The sequence below is a fragment of the Dermacentor andersoni genome, chromosome 11, assembly GCF_023375885.2.
Source record: "Dermacentor andersoni chromosome 11, qqDerAnde1_hic_scaffold, whole genome shotgun sequence".
Classification (NCBI taxonomy): Eukaryota; Metazoa; Arthropoda; class Arachnida; order Ixodida; family Ixodidae; genus Dermacentor; species Dermacentor andersoni.
Genome location: NC_092824.1, coordinates 49,983,510 through 49,999,033, shown reverse-complemented (window position 1 = coordinate 49,999,033; position 15,524 = coordinate 49,983,510). Strand labels below are relative to the sequence as shown.

General features: G+C 45.3%; 1 protein-coding gene across 8 annotated transcripts in view; it reads left to right on the top strand.

Annotated features, from left to right (window-relative positions):
• The first annotated feature begins 2,837 nt into the window (after positions 1–2,837).
• heph (polypyrimidine tract-binding protein 1 heph) overlaps positions 2,838–15,524 on the top strand; it is a 157,308-nt gene continuing 144,621 nt past the window's right edge. For 6 of the 8 annotated variants that reach the window (XM_050167797.3, XM_050167803.3, XM_050167801.3 and 3 more), the window contains exon 1: positions 2,838–3,248. In XM_050167797.3, coding sequence (XP_050023754.1) covers positions 3,223–3,248 — 26 coding nt within the window. In that variant the 5' untranslated portion in view covers positions 2,838–3,222. Of the gene's footprint in view, positions 3,249–4,594; positions 4,797–15,524 lie in introns of those variants that run through there. The other 2 variants (XM_050167806.3, XM_050167805.3) reach the window with 2 other exon arrangements.

The following is a 15,524-nucleotide window of genomic DNA, read 5'->3' as shown; positions in this document are numbered from 1 at the left end:
GTTCATATTGTTCATGTGCTCATGCTGCTGTCTACGTTTGCAATGTAGTCCAACTTTGGTGGCCCTGTCAGGTGGCCTTCTTTAGCTGGATGTTTATGCCACAGTAGTGTTACATGTTAAGCAAAAACACTATGCCTTATCATGAGCATAAGCAGCCTCTAACATAAAAAAATGAAGCTTGATTATTGCAGCCAGGGCCCACACATTTTAAACCTCCTCTGGGTGGCTGTTATGATTTCACAGCATGCTCTTTATGAGCTGTTTAATTAAAAAGAGACCCCTGAGCGAAAGAAAGTTGAGTAGTCTCTTTTCATAATTTAAAGCTAGCTTTCCCATAATGCAGTTTTCCAAGCTAATGGTGATGTGGTAATTTCTTAGTGTGCTATAGCACCGTCTGCCTTACTTTTGTCAAGGAAAATGTAGACGCAGCTCTCATGCTAAAACCATGTGTCAGATACAAGCCCCAGCAGGTGCAACTAGCACTTCGTCTTCACTTGAACCACGGCCGGTGCTGGCACGAGCTGGACAAATGCGCTACGCAGACCAGCTCACTTCTGACAATGTCATGTCTGCGTCTCTTTCTTGAGAAATAATGGCCAGAACATGGAGTTTTGTGCAAGACTGTGTTCTCCAAGTCGCCTGCATTGCTGCATTCATTGAGGTACGCAAGTGCAGCCATCATTTATTCTATACAAACTGCTCTACAATATGTAATATCATGCCAGACAGCTTGCCTTCGAAGTGGAATACAAGCAGTGAGAAAACGTTTCAACATGAAGGCGTTCTTTCACACCAGACGCTTGTTTTTCATAGCAGCTGTAACAAGCATAACAATCGAGGGTAGCAAATAATGGGAAACCAGTCGTAAAGTGTTCCTACCTCACATACAAGTGTTGAAATTCAAGCACAATGAGACTAGGACAACTTGAATCTTGCATTACGCAGCTTCTTTAGTGCAGCTGGAACATTCTGAAGTGACAAGTCGAAGATTCTGCTAGACTACTGAATTTTTGCTTATTTGGCAGCAATTCTTAACATACTGGCGTGATACTGGCATTGGCAGGTGATCTTGATATTGGTGTTGACCACAATATGTAAGAATTATTTTCAGTTGCCATGGCATGACACCACGCCTTAGTTCTTGCCAGTATCAGCCACTTATACTGTGATGGTTGATAATTATTGAAAAGGATTAAAGGAAAGTAGTGCTTGCGTGATACAAAATGGAGAAATTATTTTGTGCCAGTTGCCACGCAGCATATTGAGAAATAATGGGACTGGCATCTTTAGCGTCTCAACATGTTCACATATGTTTTATTTTTTCCTCTACAATAAAAGCCTCGCAATGTGAAGTCGCAGTTGAGGACCTAACCTTTTGCTGTTGTCATGCCAAAGCAGCTGCCAGTTTCATCGGAGGTCTTCAGTGGTTTTACAGTGGACAGTTGCCTTGGCTGCTGTTTTGTTCACTTTCCTTGCCTCAATACCTGTCACGCCTTGCCTCTCGCAGGCTGGAAGATTCACCTCCTCACTTTCTTCATTTGACGGTAAAAGGAGTTCAGTGCGGCTCTTGCTGTGCAGTGCCACATTACATGAGCAATTAGTAATTAACACTGCAGGCGAAAAAAAGTTTGGCGATTCTTGCACCTATTTTGTGTCTTTGATGCCTTGCTGCTGGAAGTTGTCTCTCTCCTTCTCTCTAACATTCTTTTCTATTCAGGCTGCTATTGTATTAGTTCATTTTTCATGCCTGTACATACTGCTGAATGGAATGAATAGACCGATTGATTGAAAGTGGCGTAAATTTGTAGGGATTCACAGTATGAAAATGTAGATGTACAAAATGCGCACGCAGGAGGAACGATAAGGACTTTTGTGTTTGTGGAAAGCATTTGTGTTGTGCTTTCCATTCTATATCGAATCCTCGTGCTGTGTGCCTGTATTTTCAAGCCCTGAAAAGACCAAAGTGCACTGTTTTGCTTAACCTTTACTTCGGAATGCATGGAAAATCACATTGGCTCTAGGACTGCTGCCTGGTACTTTCGATAGGCTCAAATGTTTTTTGCAGTGGTTGGTTCAAACTCCAAAATGACAGGCTCATCGTTGCGTTTCATTGGTTTCTGAATGAATGGTAAAAGTACTGGGCTGTGAAGACATTTTTTTTTTCGGGATGCAATAAATTATTGCATGAGCTTGGCCAATTAAAATCTTCCGAGGGCTAGCAAGTTTTGCCAATTGTGTATTTTGTAGCGACCTACCATCTATTGCCACACGTTTCATATAGCTTTTCATACAATGTGCAACTCTAGCGTAAATTGACAAATTCTACGCCATTGTCTTGTCCTCATTTCGTGCAATAACGATGTCATTTTTCTTTTGCTCGAACGTAATTTGTGGCGACCGGCATAGACAGAGTAAATGTTCCCACTTCGCAGATTTCTTGCAAATTATTTTTTTCGAGACAAGACAAACTTTACTCTGCTATCTGATAGCTTGATCAGAGTTGCAAGTGAACTTTCCGAGAGATGGAAGCGAAGGGGAGACCGCGCCGTGCCGGCTACCGTACGTCGCGGAGAGACCAGTTCCCGCGCTTAGTTTTCTTCCGGGAGCACATAACGGACTGTGCGGAAACGGTCAAAACCGTACGCGGACGCACCGTACACGGACGTACTACGCCCTGAGAATCCTCGCTCTACCGGCTACCGCGCGCGGCGACGTGAGGTTGATCACCTGCCGCTGCAAGCCGCGCACGGCTAGCGGAGGCGCGACCTGAACGCGAGGGGTCGCCACCGTTTGTTTAGTCACGCATCGCACGCCCGCTGGCCGCCGCCGCCTCCTCTCTTGTTTTCACGGCGAGCCGAGAGACAGCGAGACAGCCACCGCGCGCTCACTGCGACGTGCCCGATTCGTGGAGTGACAACGCCTGCTTAACGTTTCAAGTCGGTGTCCGCGCGTGCTGCAAACCCCGTAACGACGTTTCCGAGGCCCACACCTCTTGTCGAGCGAGGCCGTCAAAGCGGACAGCGAGCGGCCGCATCGCGCCTAGCGACTCCGACTGTACTACTCCTTCGTTCTGTGGTGTCCGCCATATTGTGTGACGGGTTGACCGACGACGGCGGAAAAAAGAGAAGGCATTCTGCTGCGCCCTCCTCTCCCGCGCGCTCCGCAGCAACCACTTGCTGCATGCCATCCGAGTGCGACAGAAGACGTCGGCTGAAGTTTTAAATGAATTGTGTCGCTATTATGAACGGGTGAGTACTGGTCCAGTTTTTCACTGCATGGTCAATTTTGGCGCCGCAGCTGGTGTCTCCGTTCGCCGCGTAGGTGACTGGTCCGCCGGTGGCCAGCTTGCCCGAACCAGGGGTAGAAAAGGCCTAGCTGGCGTCGCGGGTGCTCAACTGTTGATTTGTTCGTTTCCTTTTTCTTTGTGTGTGCGCCTCTCGGGTACGGTCAAGGGGCAACAACACTGGCGTCTTGCCGCATGCTGTGCGCGTCACAGACGCTTCACTGGGCTTGCGAGCGGCTTTGAGACGCGCCGAGAAACGCTTGCGCAGAAAAGGCGTGCGGCAAAGGAGCTGCGCGTGCCGCCTTGTCAGCCGCGCGTGCTGGAGTTCAGACCGCACGCGCAATATCCACGGGCTGTTGTATACGAAGTGCGAGAGTTCGTGAATCTCAGTGACGCTCTAACACTCGTCCTTTTGTCCAAAAGTGCATGCGGCAAATTTCCAGTTCCCCAGGCTGGTTGCTACAGAAAGAAATTTTCTTTAACTTCGAGGAAAGTTGCTTGCGCCAGCGTGTGGGAAAATTGCGATGGCAGCTGGAACGTTTGTCCTCGGTTCAAGGCTTATCTGCTGCAATCATGCATGAAAAAGCGGCCATTCATTCGACTCCACGCGAACGTGGATTATTCCTGTGGCAGCACTAATCGTTCATGACGTGGCTATACCGTACAAACGGATAGTCAAGCTAACGACGCAGGAAACTGACGGCTTGCTGGCAGCCGCTCCGTTTATTCGTTGCGTTTTTTTTTTCATTTCTTGTTTTTCTGGCTGCTTAGCTATGCGTGGTTTTTCTAAAGTAGGCATATAACTTTTTGCTGGCGCCAAAACGGTGCTGCGAAAAGAATTTGCGGCGGCGGTGAAATGAGCACACGATGCGGGCGCCGCGGCTTATAGCACTGCGGGCGGCTTGGCTTTTCGGCCAACAGGTGGTCGCGGCGGTGCTGCGCCTGAAACAAAACAAGTGGCGTAGAGAGATTGGCAGTGGCGTAAAACTTGGGTTCCATTTTTTTTTTTTAATTTTCTGTAGGGGTTAGAACGTTCGTTCTTTCGCGACAGAAAGCGTGGGCTCTCTGCCACGCTATCGCCTGGTTTTTTGTGCTCGGTCGTCTGCTGGCGTCTTCTACGCGTTCGTCTGCTGCCCTACCTCGTCTCGCCTGCGCATGCTTTCTGGCTGCGATGCGGCCGCAAATCTAGTGTGTGTCACTGCTTTTTGTCGGGAATGGCATCGTGAGATAGGTCGAATTAGCCTTGCAGGGTTCTCTCCCTGCATCAATTTTTGTTCGTTCTTCCCGTGCCCTCCGTGCGCGTGCCGGCAAGACCCGGCGCCGCGATTGGCTGGCTCGATTTTTCCGAGCTGTCGTGACGCGTTGTGGAGGTTTTGGCGTGACAGTCGTGCGGCGTCTCGATATTGATCCGTGGCGAGTGGACTGTCGATATGCCCGACACGCCAAGCACCACTTTCTGCTGGCGGTAGCAGCGTGTTTGACGACGGGGCAAGCCAGAGACTTCGCGCGGCGAGTGAGTTTGTCGAGTGTCGTGTGTCTCCGCCCCACGCCTTCATCGCGTGGTGAGGCCAAGTGCCGCGGTAGCACGGCACACGATTTTCGCAATACGAGGCCGCGTTGCGTATGTGACCGTAGCTGCGAAGGGCGGTCAAGATTGGGACTAAACGAGAAACGGAAATGGCTAGCATTAATTAGCGCTAAGCCTCCGTCGTTGTTTGTTCTCAATATCTGCTAACAGCAAAGGCTTGCAGTAGCGCAGACAAAACAGTTGGAGTTTGTGTACAGCAGTCTGACGGTCTAGGTGGCGTTGATGCAGTTCTGATGTGTAATGTGTGTTCCTGACGAAATGATGCTCACGTTATGCATCCTATTTCACTGCGATGCGTAGATGACAGACGACAGTGCTATTTTCAACTAGAACTGGCGTGTATACTTATCTTTTTTACTTGTCTACGCTAAACCGCTAGATATGTCCGTGTAGCTTGCTTACTCCTTAGCACAACCTCAGGTGTACGGTCTCTCATGTCAGGATCATTGTTGAGGATTGCAGCATGTTGAAATGTTTTGGTTCCCACCACTTTATGCTGGCTATTAATTTTCACAGGACAAGGTAAAATGCAGTGCTTATGTGCCCTGGTCACCTAGCTCCTCCAGTACCCACTCTCAATTTTTGTTTCTTACAAGCACAGGTCTTGTTGTTTGAGCATTTGTATGTTCCTTCAATGATTCAGATGCCAAGGCAGTTTTCTGTTCTTTTACACATACCTTAAAACCTTATGTTCTTATAGCACTGTGCTTTACTCTGCCGCATGTACTGTCTCAGTTGGCATGTACGCACACACACAATTTAGCATTTTCTTCTGCAAAATTGCAGGGTCACAAAACAAAAAGCTGCACAAACATTAAACTATTCCAGTGTTTTATTCCTTATCTGCCACTGCCCTCCATAAGAAGTCAAAATGGCTTGGGCCCCGCCCGTATGGACTAGGTCCGAGCCATTTTGACTTATCCTGAAGGGCTTATAGGGGATTTGGCATAACAGATTGAAATACTTTTACGTTATCTCGGCCCAGCAGCTTGTTGGGGCTCCTGCCCCTTTGCTTGGCAGTTTTTAAAGCTAAAGTGGTTTATACAGTACAAGTGCATTTAAAATTCAGAATGTACTACAAATTTGCACACAGATTTAACTATGCAAACGTGTGTGTGTGTGTATGTGTACACACATTTTGCTCATGTATATCGTCAAGTACATTAAAATAATTCGATTTTACCTAAACAGCACATATACGATGCTGCAATTATGTGCCCAAAAATGCACAAACTACAGTGGTGTTCTGCAAAAGTTCACCAATAGTGCGTGGCTTTTCAAAAGCAAATTCAAAGTGCACCTCTTCCTTGTCTGTTCCACTTCAAGATAAGCACATCACTGATTTTGGAAAGGCAAGAAATTGGCTAAATTTTGGCGTTCCTGTACTGTTTTCCATCTGTCTACAATGTCCCATGTTATTTTGCTCTTACATAAATTGTGACTGCATGCAGCTTTAGTGAAGATGTGTTGCATGTGAACATGAACTTGCATGTTCCTATGCTCTGTTTCATACTTGACAGGCAATGCTGCAGTAACTACCCAAGTAGTGTGGTCATGGGAGTCGCATTCCGTGTGCTTTGCAGTGCAGTTTTACAGCGAAGCTGTTTACCTGATGGACCTGTATGAGTGAGCCATATGCGTGGTCTCGTAGGGGGTATCTGGGCTGGCTAACGTCCGTAAAGTGAACAAAAAGGATCATGGTGCGAGCGCTGAGTACGGCGGAAAAGAAAGGACACGTGATTTCACTGCATGCCGCACCTGCGGAGTGGGTTGTGCCGTTGCCGCCAGCTGCATCTGCTGTCGTCTGCCCTCAATACAACGCCGCAGCAGTTGTGGCGGGAAAACACGGGGATGTGCGCCGAGGTGTGTAAGAACCGAATTGGGCATTGCAGAGGTAGACCATTGGAACAGTTGTAACTTCAAAAAAACTGGATAAATGGCCACACATTGTGCGCATGGCCGAAGAACAAGCAGAGTACGAGGAGAGGCGTTGGCAGCAGACACGCGACTATAACCAACGACAACGTGCCCGTGCGAAAGCGGAGAATGTGGCCAATGGCTTTGCCTCAATAGAATGCCAGTGAGAGAAAATGCGAGAGTCTAATCGTCGGCGTCGACACTCGAGCTGCTGCTGATCACTCGCTGAAGGCTGCTTGTAAGCGTCAAGCTAGGTTGTTCGAGTCTGTGTCCAAGCGCAGGAGCGCGAGTTGCCACCTCCTTTGAGTTATACCGGGGCAAATTCCAAATTCAAGAGAATGTTTCTGGACGTGGAGATTGGCCATACTTGCTCGGGACAGCTTCGCTGGCTAATCCGCCACCATATGAATGGTTCGGCCTGAAATGTTATTGATCTGCAATGCTTTCAGCGGAATAGCTACATGAAAATATATAGCAAGAGCTTACGTACACAGTACACGCACACACACACACATATAGGTTCAGTCAGCCGCAAAAGCTTGCGGACCACGGGATTTTGTAAAACGTTGAATTTCCAAGCAGCCAGTAAAACCAGATATCACTATGTTGTTTGCAAATACTAGCAGTGGCTGGAAGTGCTAACACCAGCCTCTGTTGTGAGGCTGCTGAGATATTAAGCTTTTGCTCAGATTCCTTGGTACGTCAAATTTTGTGGGCAACTGTACAAGTAACAAGTGCAAAAGGTAACAAGCATCTTAAGCACCTGGCTCAGGCCAGTGTCCCCCAGGAAGACTAATAGTGCCATTGTTGTGCTCAGAGCACTTGTAGTGCTACACCACCAGTATGCTGCAGCTCAAATTGAAAGCAGATTTCAGGGCTGCCTTTGCGGCTGCGAATTGCAGGCTATCGCATAAAAAACAATGTAACTAATTGCACACACTATACAGTGCCAATCTTATCAGTCGTGTCGTAATGTGTGTAAAGACTAGTTTGCATAGGTGATGTTTCAAAGAATGCAGCATAGACATGTATGGTCGCGCCTTGAAAGGCCACTGAGCCTGTGAAAGTCACATTTTCATGCAAGGGTTTAGTGGGGCTGGTTTCCTGTTCCCGGCTCCCTCACTACGGCTGGCCTCTTAATCGTGTCGTGGTTTGGCACGCATCATCTTACAATTCATTTTTTTTTTTATTTGTGAGTTCAGCTCCCATCTACAGCAAGTTTTCTTGTATTGCCTATGGAGCTGTTCTACTGGCCACTTTGTTACGGAAAGCGAGTGAACCGCACTTTGTGTGTGTGTGCTGTTCAATAAAAAGAACTTGCGTGTAAATGTTGGCTAAGCATGTGATGGGGGAGGAACAAACTAATTGTGCAGCTTAGTGCTTCAACGAAAGCCTTGTGCATGGGGCTCTGACAGGGGGTTAACTTGCTACATGCATACCTGCCAACTATCCCAAATGCCGGTTCCTGAAAGTCTTTTTACAGAAATGTTACTTGGTGAAGCATACGAAAAAGTATTTCAGTGAAGCATAAGAAGAGTGGGAAGGGGTTATTGCCACGGGACACAGTATGTATTCCTTAATTATACGCGCGTGCATCCGGCATCTCCTGTTACAGTACGAGCACCGATATGCCTAATACGTTTGCCGACAGGCCTTCAGAGTGTTTTCGAATGTGCCTGTGGCAGTTTGAGCCCCTTAAGGGCAGTCAATGACATGCATTTATTTTTTTCCAGCTGGCTGAGTTTTCGCGGCCCCTAGGGAGTTAAAAAAATCGGACTTGGACTGTGCAACTGACCAAGATGCTTCAAATGGGGGGCGAACGAGTGACCGAAGGAGGACAAAAACAGAAAGAACCTACATATTGAGGAATGAACAGGAAAGGAAATGTGCTGCTGCCGTTTTGAAGGAGCTTGGGCTCAAAAAAAAAAAAAGAGAAGTGTTGGCTGATGCCGAGGTGCAGGTGTCCCTCATCCAAACCAAAAACTCTTTAAAGCAGTGAAACACAACACTGAGGCGTCATATGCGGGCTGAGAGTATGTCAGGACAGTTGAGGTTGACTTACGAGCTGTTGGGAGAGAATCTCAATTGTGACAAAGTTCGGGCCTCATACCACTGAGCTTGCTGTCAGTTGATAGAAATAGCTCATATTCAAAAATATTTGCTTCTGTATGCATCTCCTTTTTATTTGTATTTGAGGATGTCCGACTCGATTTGCAATTTTTTTCGACATATTATTTGCTGTGCATTCTAGCCCCTCCTTTCTGTTCTCTTTTTGAATAACATAAACACTGCTGCTTAGTATTCAAACTGAATTAAGTCGATTTACAAAAATAAAATTCATATGCTAACTAGAGAGTGACAACATCGGGCGACGTGGTTTCAGCCCCTCTTGACATAAAAAAAAGTTCTGCGTCACTCAGGGAATTTTGCAAAGGCACTCAGGGAATTTGGAACGGTCAACTTGGTAGACACCCTGAAGTGGTATAAATATTTAGCAGCCTCCCTGCAAAATTTTAAATGTGAGTGGGTGCATCATGAAGGGCTCACAAAGGTAATGTTTTATTTAAAAAAGAAAGACCATCATTACTGCTCGCCAAAAATGGACACAATACCTGGAACAGCGAGAAACAGTGTGGGCATGACATTGGAGAGCACCATGTTCCCATTTTTGCAGCAACTGCCTGTCAGCATGTCATTCATTGCGAATTGTTGAATGCTCCATGCCTCTATAAGCTCATGATAAACCTGTAAGGCAGGCAGCCAAACTTTGACCAACCTAATGCATAAAGAAATATTAATTTGGTCTACGGATGGAGTTTGTGACATTAACAGGATACTCAGCGGACCTTCTGAATGTCGGCCTAAGGTGAAAAATTTATAGTATGCCATTTTACACAAGTAGGGAATCGAGGGGCTCGATTCTTGTTAGTCACGACCATGTTGGGCAAACCAATAATGAAGCCAAGGAAAAATTGTAATTGGAATGTACAGGGGATCAGGTAAAGGGAAATGAAAGATGGCAAAAAAAAAAAAAAAGACTGACCGCTTGTGGTAGCTAAACCCACAACCTCCTGTTCAGCTCCCACCGGTGGCAAGCCGTTTTTTTTTGTCCACTTTAATTTCAATTTACCTTATCACTTCATTTCAATTAAGAGCTACAAATAACTTCCGCTGAGCTTTCCTTGACTTCATTATCTGTTGGCTTCATGTGGTTGTCATTTACACAACGAGGTACATTAGATTTCTTGGTCTCGTTGATCATCTCCTGTGGAAGAAAAAATTTTAGTGACCAAAGCTTAATACAATACAGGGAAATGCAATGTTTGCTTATGCTGCCTGTTTGTGTGAACCAACTACTGCCATTACTTAGTTCACCATTTTAATCAGTAATTACTCTGCAATGCGCTGAATATCGCCAAAGGCCGTGTTCTGGGATTTGCATCATATACGCTCTCCGTCAGGTGCCCATGTCATTTCCTTAGGTGGTATTTCAAGGCTGTTAATACAAATTTGGACGATAACCAGCCAATCTGCGTTGCCAAGATTGCTTCTTTAGTGTGAACACTACTGCACAACTTCGCACTGGTATAAACAGCATAAGCGGAACACAGCGAGAGTGACAGGACATGAATTTGTTCTGTCGCTCTTGCTATGTCTTGTCCTTGTGCTGCTTACACACACATAGTGATGCACTAAGTGGCCAAAATGCACACCACGTGGGTATACGAATTTATAAGCATTTCAGCCAAACCAAAATTTAATTGTAGTTACTCTTAGTGGGACTTGTCTTTGTTTTGTTTACATGGCTGTTATTCCATTCAGTGATCCCCAAGAAAGGGCAGTAACATGTACATGAAGTCTGTGCTATTGTGCAGTGCGGTATTTCATTAAGGGGCAAATGGGCCTTCCAATGAATGGAAGGAAAAACAGATATCCAGCTTGATGAGCCACGATGTGATATAAGCTGCACAGTATGGCTCTTAGTCCACTGTTCTGAATGCAGTGAGGGGTGTCTAGACAGTAAACAAGCCATAATGTGGGGTCAGCGCTACTACCATAGGATGTCCATTATTGCCTTCTCGTGGCTTGCCTCATTACAAGTGCTGGGCAGCCTCTGTCTGCGATGGGCTCTTGTTGCATCCCCATTTCCCGACTTTTGTCTCCGCCATGGTTGGCTGACCCTGTTCATCTAGTCTGTTGATGCGACAGTGCGTATATCCTTTCGTGCCTGCATAGCAATGTGTATCGTGTTCTTATTATTTTTACGTTCACGTGTGATATTCGTAGTCTCTCTTGCTTTGATAGTTTGTGCATGTCCAGGGGGCAGTTTCTCATTCCTTAAAAGGTCCGTCACCATGTTTGGCCATTTTAAACTGACAATCGCAGCATATGTATCGCGTGCTGACGATTGTGTCTTCAAAGTGTTACATGCTGCGTCCTCCCTCTTGAGGGAGCTCCGCCCCCAGCCTGGGAGTCAACATAACGCATACGAATGCCGTGACGTGAAATGTACTGCTAGCTAAGTCACTCACCATGACGCTCGACCTTGGTTCATCATCCAATGTGGAGGGCGCAACGCCACTGCTGTAAACATGCCGCGCAGCAAGAGATATAGACTGGGCTCGGCACATGAACATAACATGGTCCTTTGACTCCGGTATGGAAGAAGGCAGGGAAGGAACAGCACTTGCGACCACTGTTCGAGATGAAGGAGGAGAGTGTCTCCATTAGCACTGACGTTTGCCTGCTGGTGGCATGGTAGCAAGACAGTTAATTTATTCTGTACCCTCCAATAGTGAGTCGATTTGAAGAATGATTTTTTTCAGATCATTTTACAACTTCCCACTGTATAACCATAATGGGCAATGGGGCCTAGTGAGGAGCCCTTTAACTGCCACAGTCGCTCTATGGCTATGGCATTCTGCTATTGAGCATGGGATCTTGTGGGCAAAGCCTGGCCACTGCTGTCCATTTCTGATGGGGGCAGGAAACATTTGTGTACTGTGATTTATTTGCATGTGCTTTATTGGGAATACAGGCAGTCCAAAATTAATTTGGGACCCCCAAGTACAGCATCCCTTGTAGCAAAATTGTGGCTTTGAGACTTAAAACTCCTTTGGTTGGTTGTCTCTGTTGCCCAGTGGCTTTTGTTCTTATCAATTTCTTTACTACATTTACTAACTTTGTTGAATTCTCGTTTGTTTGGAGGACAGAACATTGCCACTTTTAGCATTGCTTTGACACTGAGAAAGTGTCAGGAAGTTTTATTGCCACTTTCTGGTTGTCATGCCCACTGTGGGATAGGGACAAAGATTTGGGTCATCGCACACTGCCTGAAGTTCGGCAATTTGTTGGGAACGAATAGAAAAGGAGCATGATAAAGTTCATAAAGTTATACCTATAGAAAGACCGGATTATTTATGCAGTGTCCAAAGTAGAATTGAGCCCGGACCTTCATATTATATTTCGACCCAATAAGCACAGGCAACAGTGCCTGTGAATCGGTGATATTGCTTTGATGTGTTCGCCTGACTTTCTAACATTCATAAATATTTGCTAACACAGCGTCAAATCGTCATTATGTGTCAGTGAAGGTTACTTGTATCTGCAAAACGCTGGAGCCCAGGAAGTTGTGCCAGGTTGTGCATGTGGCTAGCCCGACTCAAAATATACGTATTCTATTGTAACTACATGCGCTTATTGCCTATTCTAAATTTCTGGTATCAAATAATGTTTTACAGTTTAAAGGTATCATTCACGTGGAGAAAAAAAACACAGCACTGAATCTTCAGGACAGGGCCTTTTATTTTGGTACAGTTCTAGCAGGGTTTCAAGTTATTCAGGAAGGACAAAAGTGACCACCTATTTTGTGGCAACGCCGGAAGACTGCAACTGCACAGTCTGGCTAGAGCTCAGCGGCCTGCAGTGTTCACGGGAGCTAAATATTGTGCGCCAGTAGTGTCCCCTTCTTTGGTTTTACAAGAACTTTATAACATGTGTGAAAACACCGCTGACAATGTATTGAACCTGGCGTCTGTTCAGGAGCACTTCTATGCATCTGTGACTAAATGTTCACTTTGACTACAGACGTCTTACATGACCAACTTGTCATTGCATGGCTTGCTGGGAACAGCAATGAGTGCAATTTCACGAAACAGACTGTTTTTTAGCAAGGAAGAGGTGCAGCATTTCCCACTGAGCTGTGGCCTGTGTGGCTCCTAGAGAAGCTGGTTTAGGCTTGTAGGTTTTGAGTTGTGCAGCCCTAATCTAGCAACTTTGGCACTAGAGCTTGCCTTGAGTATTCACGGTGGCTGTTCAACCATCGATTTCTACTTGCCTTTCAATGAAAGTTACATTACGGTCGGTGATGAAAGGTAAACACTTAACTGTCCAGAATAGAAACGAATACCACACAATAGAATTTATCCTTAAGAACCAACAAAAGGCAGTCACAATGTGCTTTCTCACTAAGTTCATCACGTCAAATTCTTTAAAAAAGTTTTCTTAAATTCGCATGCTGCCCATGATTTCTATGGTGGCTAAAAAATTGTGCCACATTCCATGAAGTAGCTACAAATTTGAAAAACTTCAGCTTCTTCCTCCTGCAGTTGATTTTATTCCTGTCTAGTTTCATGATTATACATCCGACACGTTTAAAACGATACACTGAACACACTTGATGGCGCTTTAAAATGCTGCCAAGAGCATATTAAAGTGAATGTAGGGCAGAGTCGCCACAACAGCTATTTCCCTGGCTCTGTGTTAAGCAGTGCGACTTTCCTCGATGCAGTTTTTACATTCTTTCATTCACTGAGCTTCTGACCACTTTGTGAACCCTGTCTAAATATGCTGTGACTAACCTAGCAATTGTGGCCATCAGTTTGTGGTGGTAATTGTCAGGCTGTGCTTCCTATGTAGTAGTTAATTTCACTAAGAATAGCTTGGAATTTTCAAGGCAACAACTGTCTGAAAACACTGTCCACATTTTTTTCGTCTAATTAGTGACTTTGTGGTTTTGATTCCCGGCTGAGGCAGCCACATTCTGATGATGAAGGAATGCAAAACTGCTTCTGTTCTTAGGTTTAGGTGCATGTTAGAGCTCGTATGGTTAAAACTAATTCAAAGCCTCCCACTACAATGTCCCTATATAGCTTGCGTGGCTTTGGGACATCAGAACTTATATATTGATTTGTGTAGGATCCACCGTGATAGCTTGGTGGCTATGGCATTTCGCTGCTGAGTCGTGGGTTTGATCCTGAGAATGGCAGCTACATTTTGATGGGGATGAAATGCAAAAAATGCTTGTGCAGTTAGATTTAGGTCACGTTAAGAACTCCAGGGGTCCAAAGTTAATCCGAAGTCCCCCGCTATGGTGTGCCTCGTAATTGGATAGCGATTTGATGCCTAAAACCCCAGATTATTATTTTTGTACATTGTGTGGATCGACTTTTAAAGAATGCCTGGTTGAAACGAATAAGAACTGAGATATTGCATGTGAGATTGAAAACAACAAACATTGCACATGTTGGCTGGCCGTTCATGAGCCTCGTTCCTGTGAAAACGCTTCTGTGGGCTTACTCAACAGCAAATATTGTTATCGCCCTTTCATTTTGCCCACCTGTGCCTTGGTTGAATATCAAACTCGTATGGTGATAAGCCATGATAAAGGTTTCGTTATCCTACTCTTGCTTGATCCGTTCTTAGGATAACAAATGCTTCATCTCTCATATTGTTCACCTACGCACTACTGATATTTTATGGAAATGCGGAAACAGCTGGTTATCTTTGGCTGAATGTAGGTCCTCTTATTGCGTTTGAGCAGGACAGTGATAAGGCTCTCCTAACAGTCTGTGTGGTTGCTGATAAGTGCTGCTCTGAGTGCTTTTTTGTAGCAGGCTGTGGCTCGCTTGCGGGGAAAATATAGTTCTGCACTCTGTGGTTTGGAAGTGGATGGCTGATCTGATTGGCTGGTGCAACAGGCATTGGGAGAATTGCACACTCTTGTTATTCTTGCCATCTTTGTGCACTTTTGCCATTCTTAGCTTCTGCCATCTTGTGGACATGTAGCGGGTATATTCACTGCATAATGCATAGAGAGAAGGCACTACGTTCTTGTGTTAGTGTGAAATGTTCTTGCTTCTTTAGGTTACTTTATAGCACTGCACTCAAAAATTGTGTAATGCACTGAGTGATGAACTTGCGGGCACAAGTGCATTACTGTTCACATTACACAGTGCCTTGGACCCGATGTTGCTTTAGTTATTAAAATTTTGTCATTGCATGCACATGAACTGCCGCTGCATGCATCCCTCACCAAAGCTTTGAGCACAGAAATAAAGAAAAGAATTTGGGGGTGTTCGAAGTCTAAAACTTTAGAATTGAATATGAATATTTGAGAAAATGACCTCTGAACATTAAATATGTCCTAATTTCTGGACAAATTGCAGTATGAAGTTTGCGTGGAGTTTGTTAGGCAATAAAAATAGACCTAGTTACGATATATGCACTCAATGCCATTTGTAACTTTACATCCAGTCAGCCCAGGAGCTCGTAAATAAGAAATTACTACTAAGCTTTTTTTTGTTGTACACCAAAAAAATGGTGGTAATGAAAGATAATAAGCATGTGTTGTTCGTTGAAGGAGGGAAGCATGATGCAACGTAGCACATTGCTCTAAAGTGATCCAAAGATGGCAAGACTGGCCAGTAATAAATTTCTTTGTCAAAGTCAAAACAG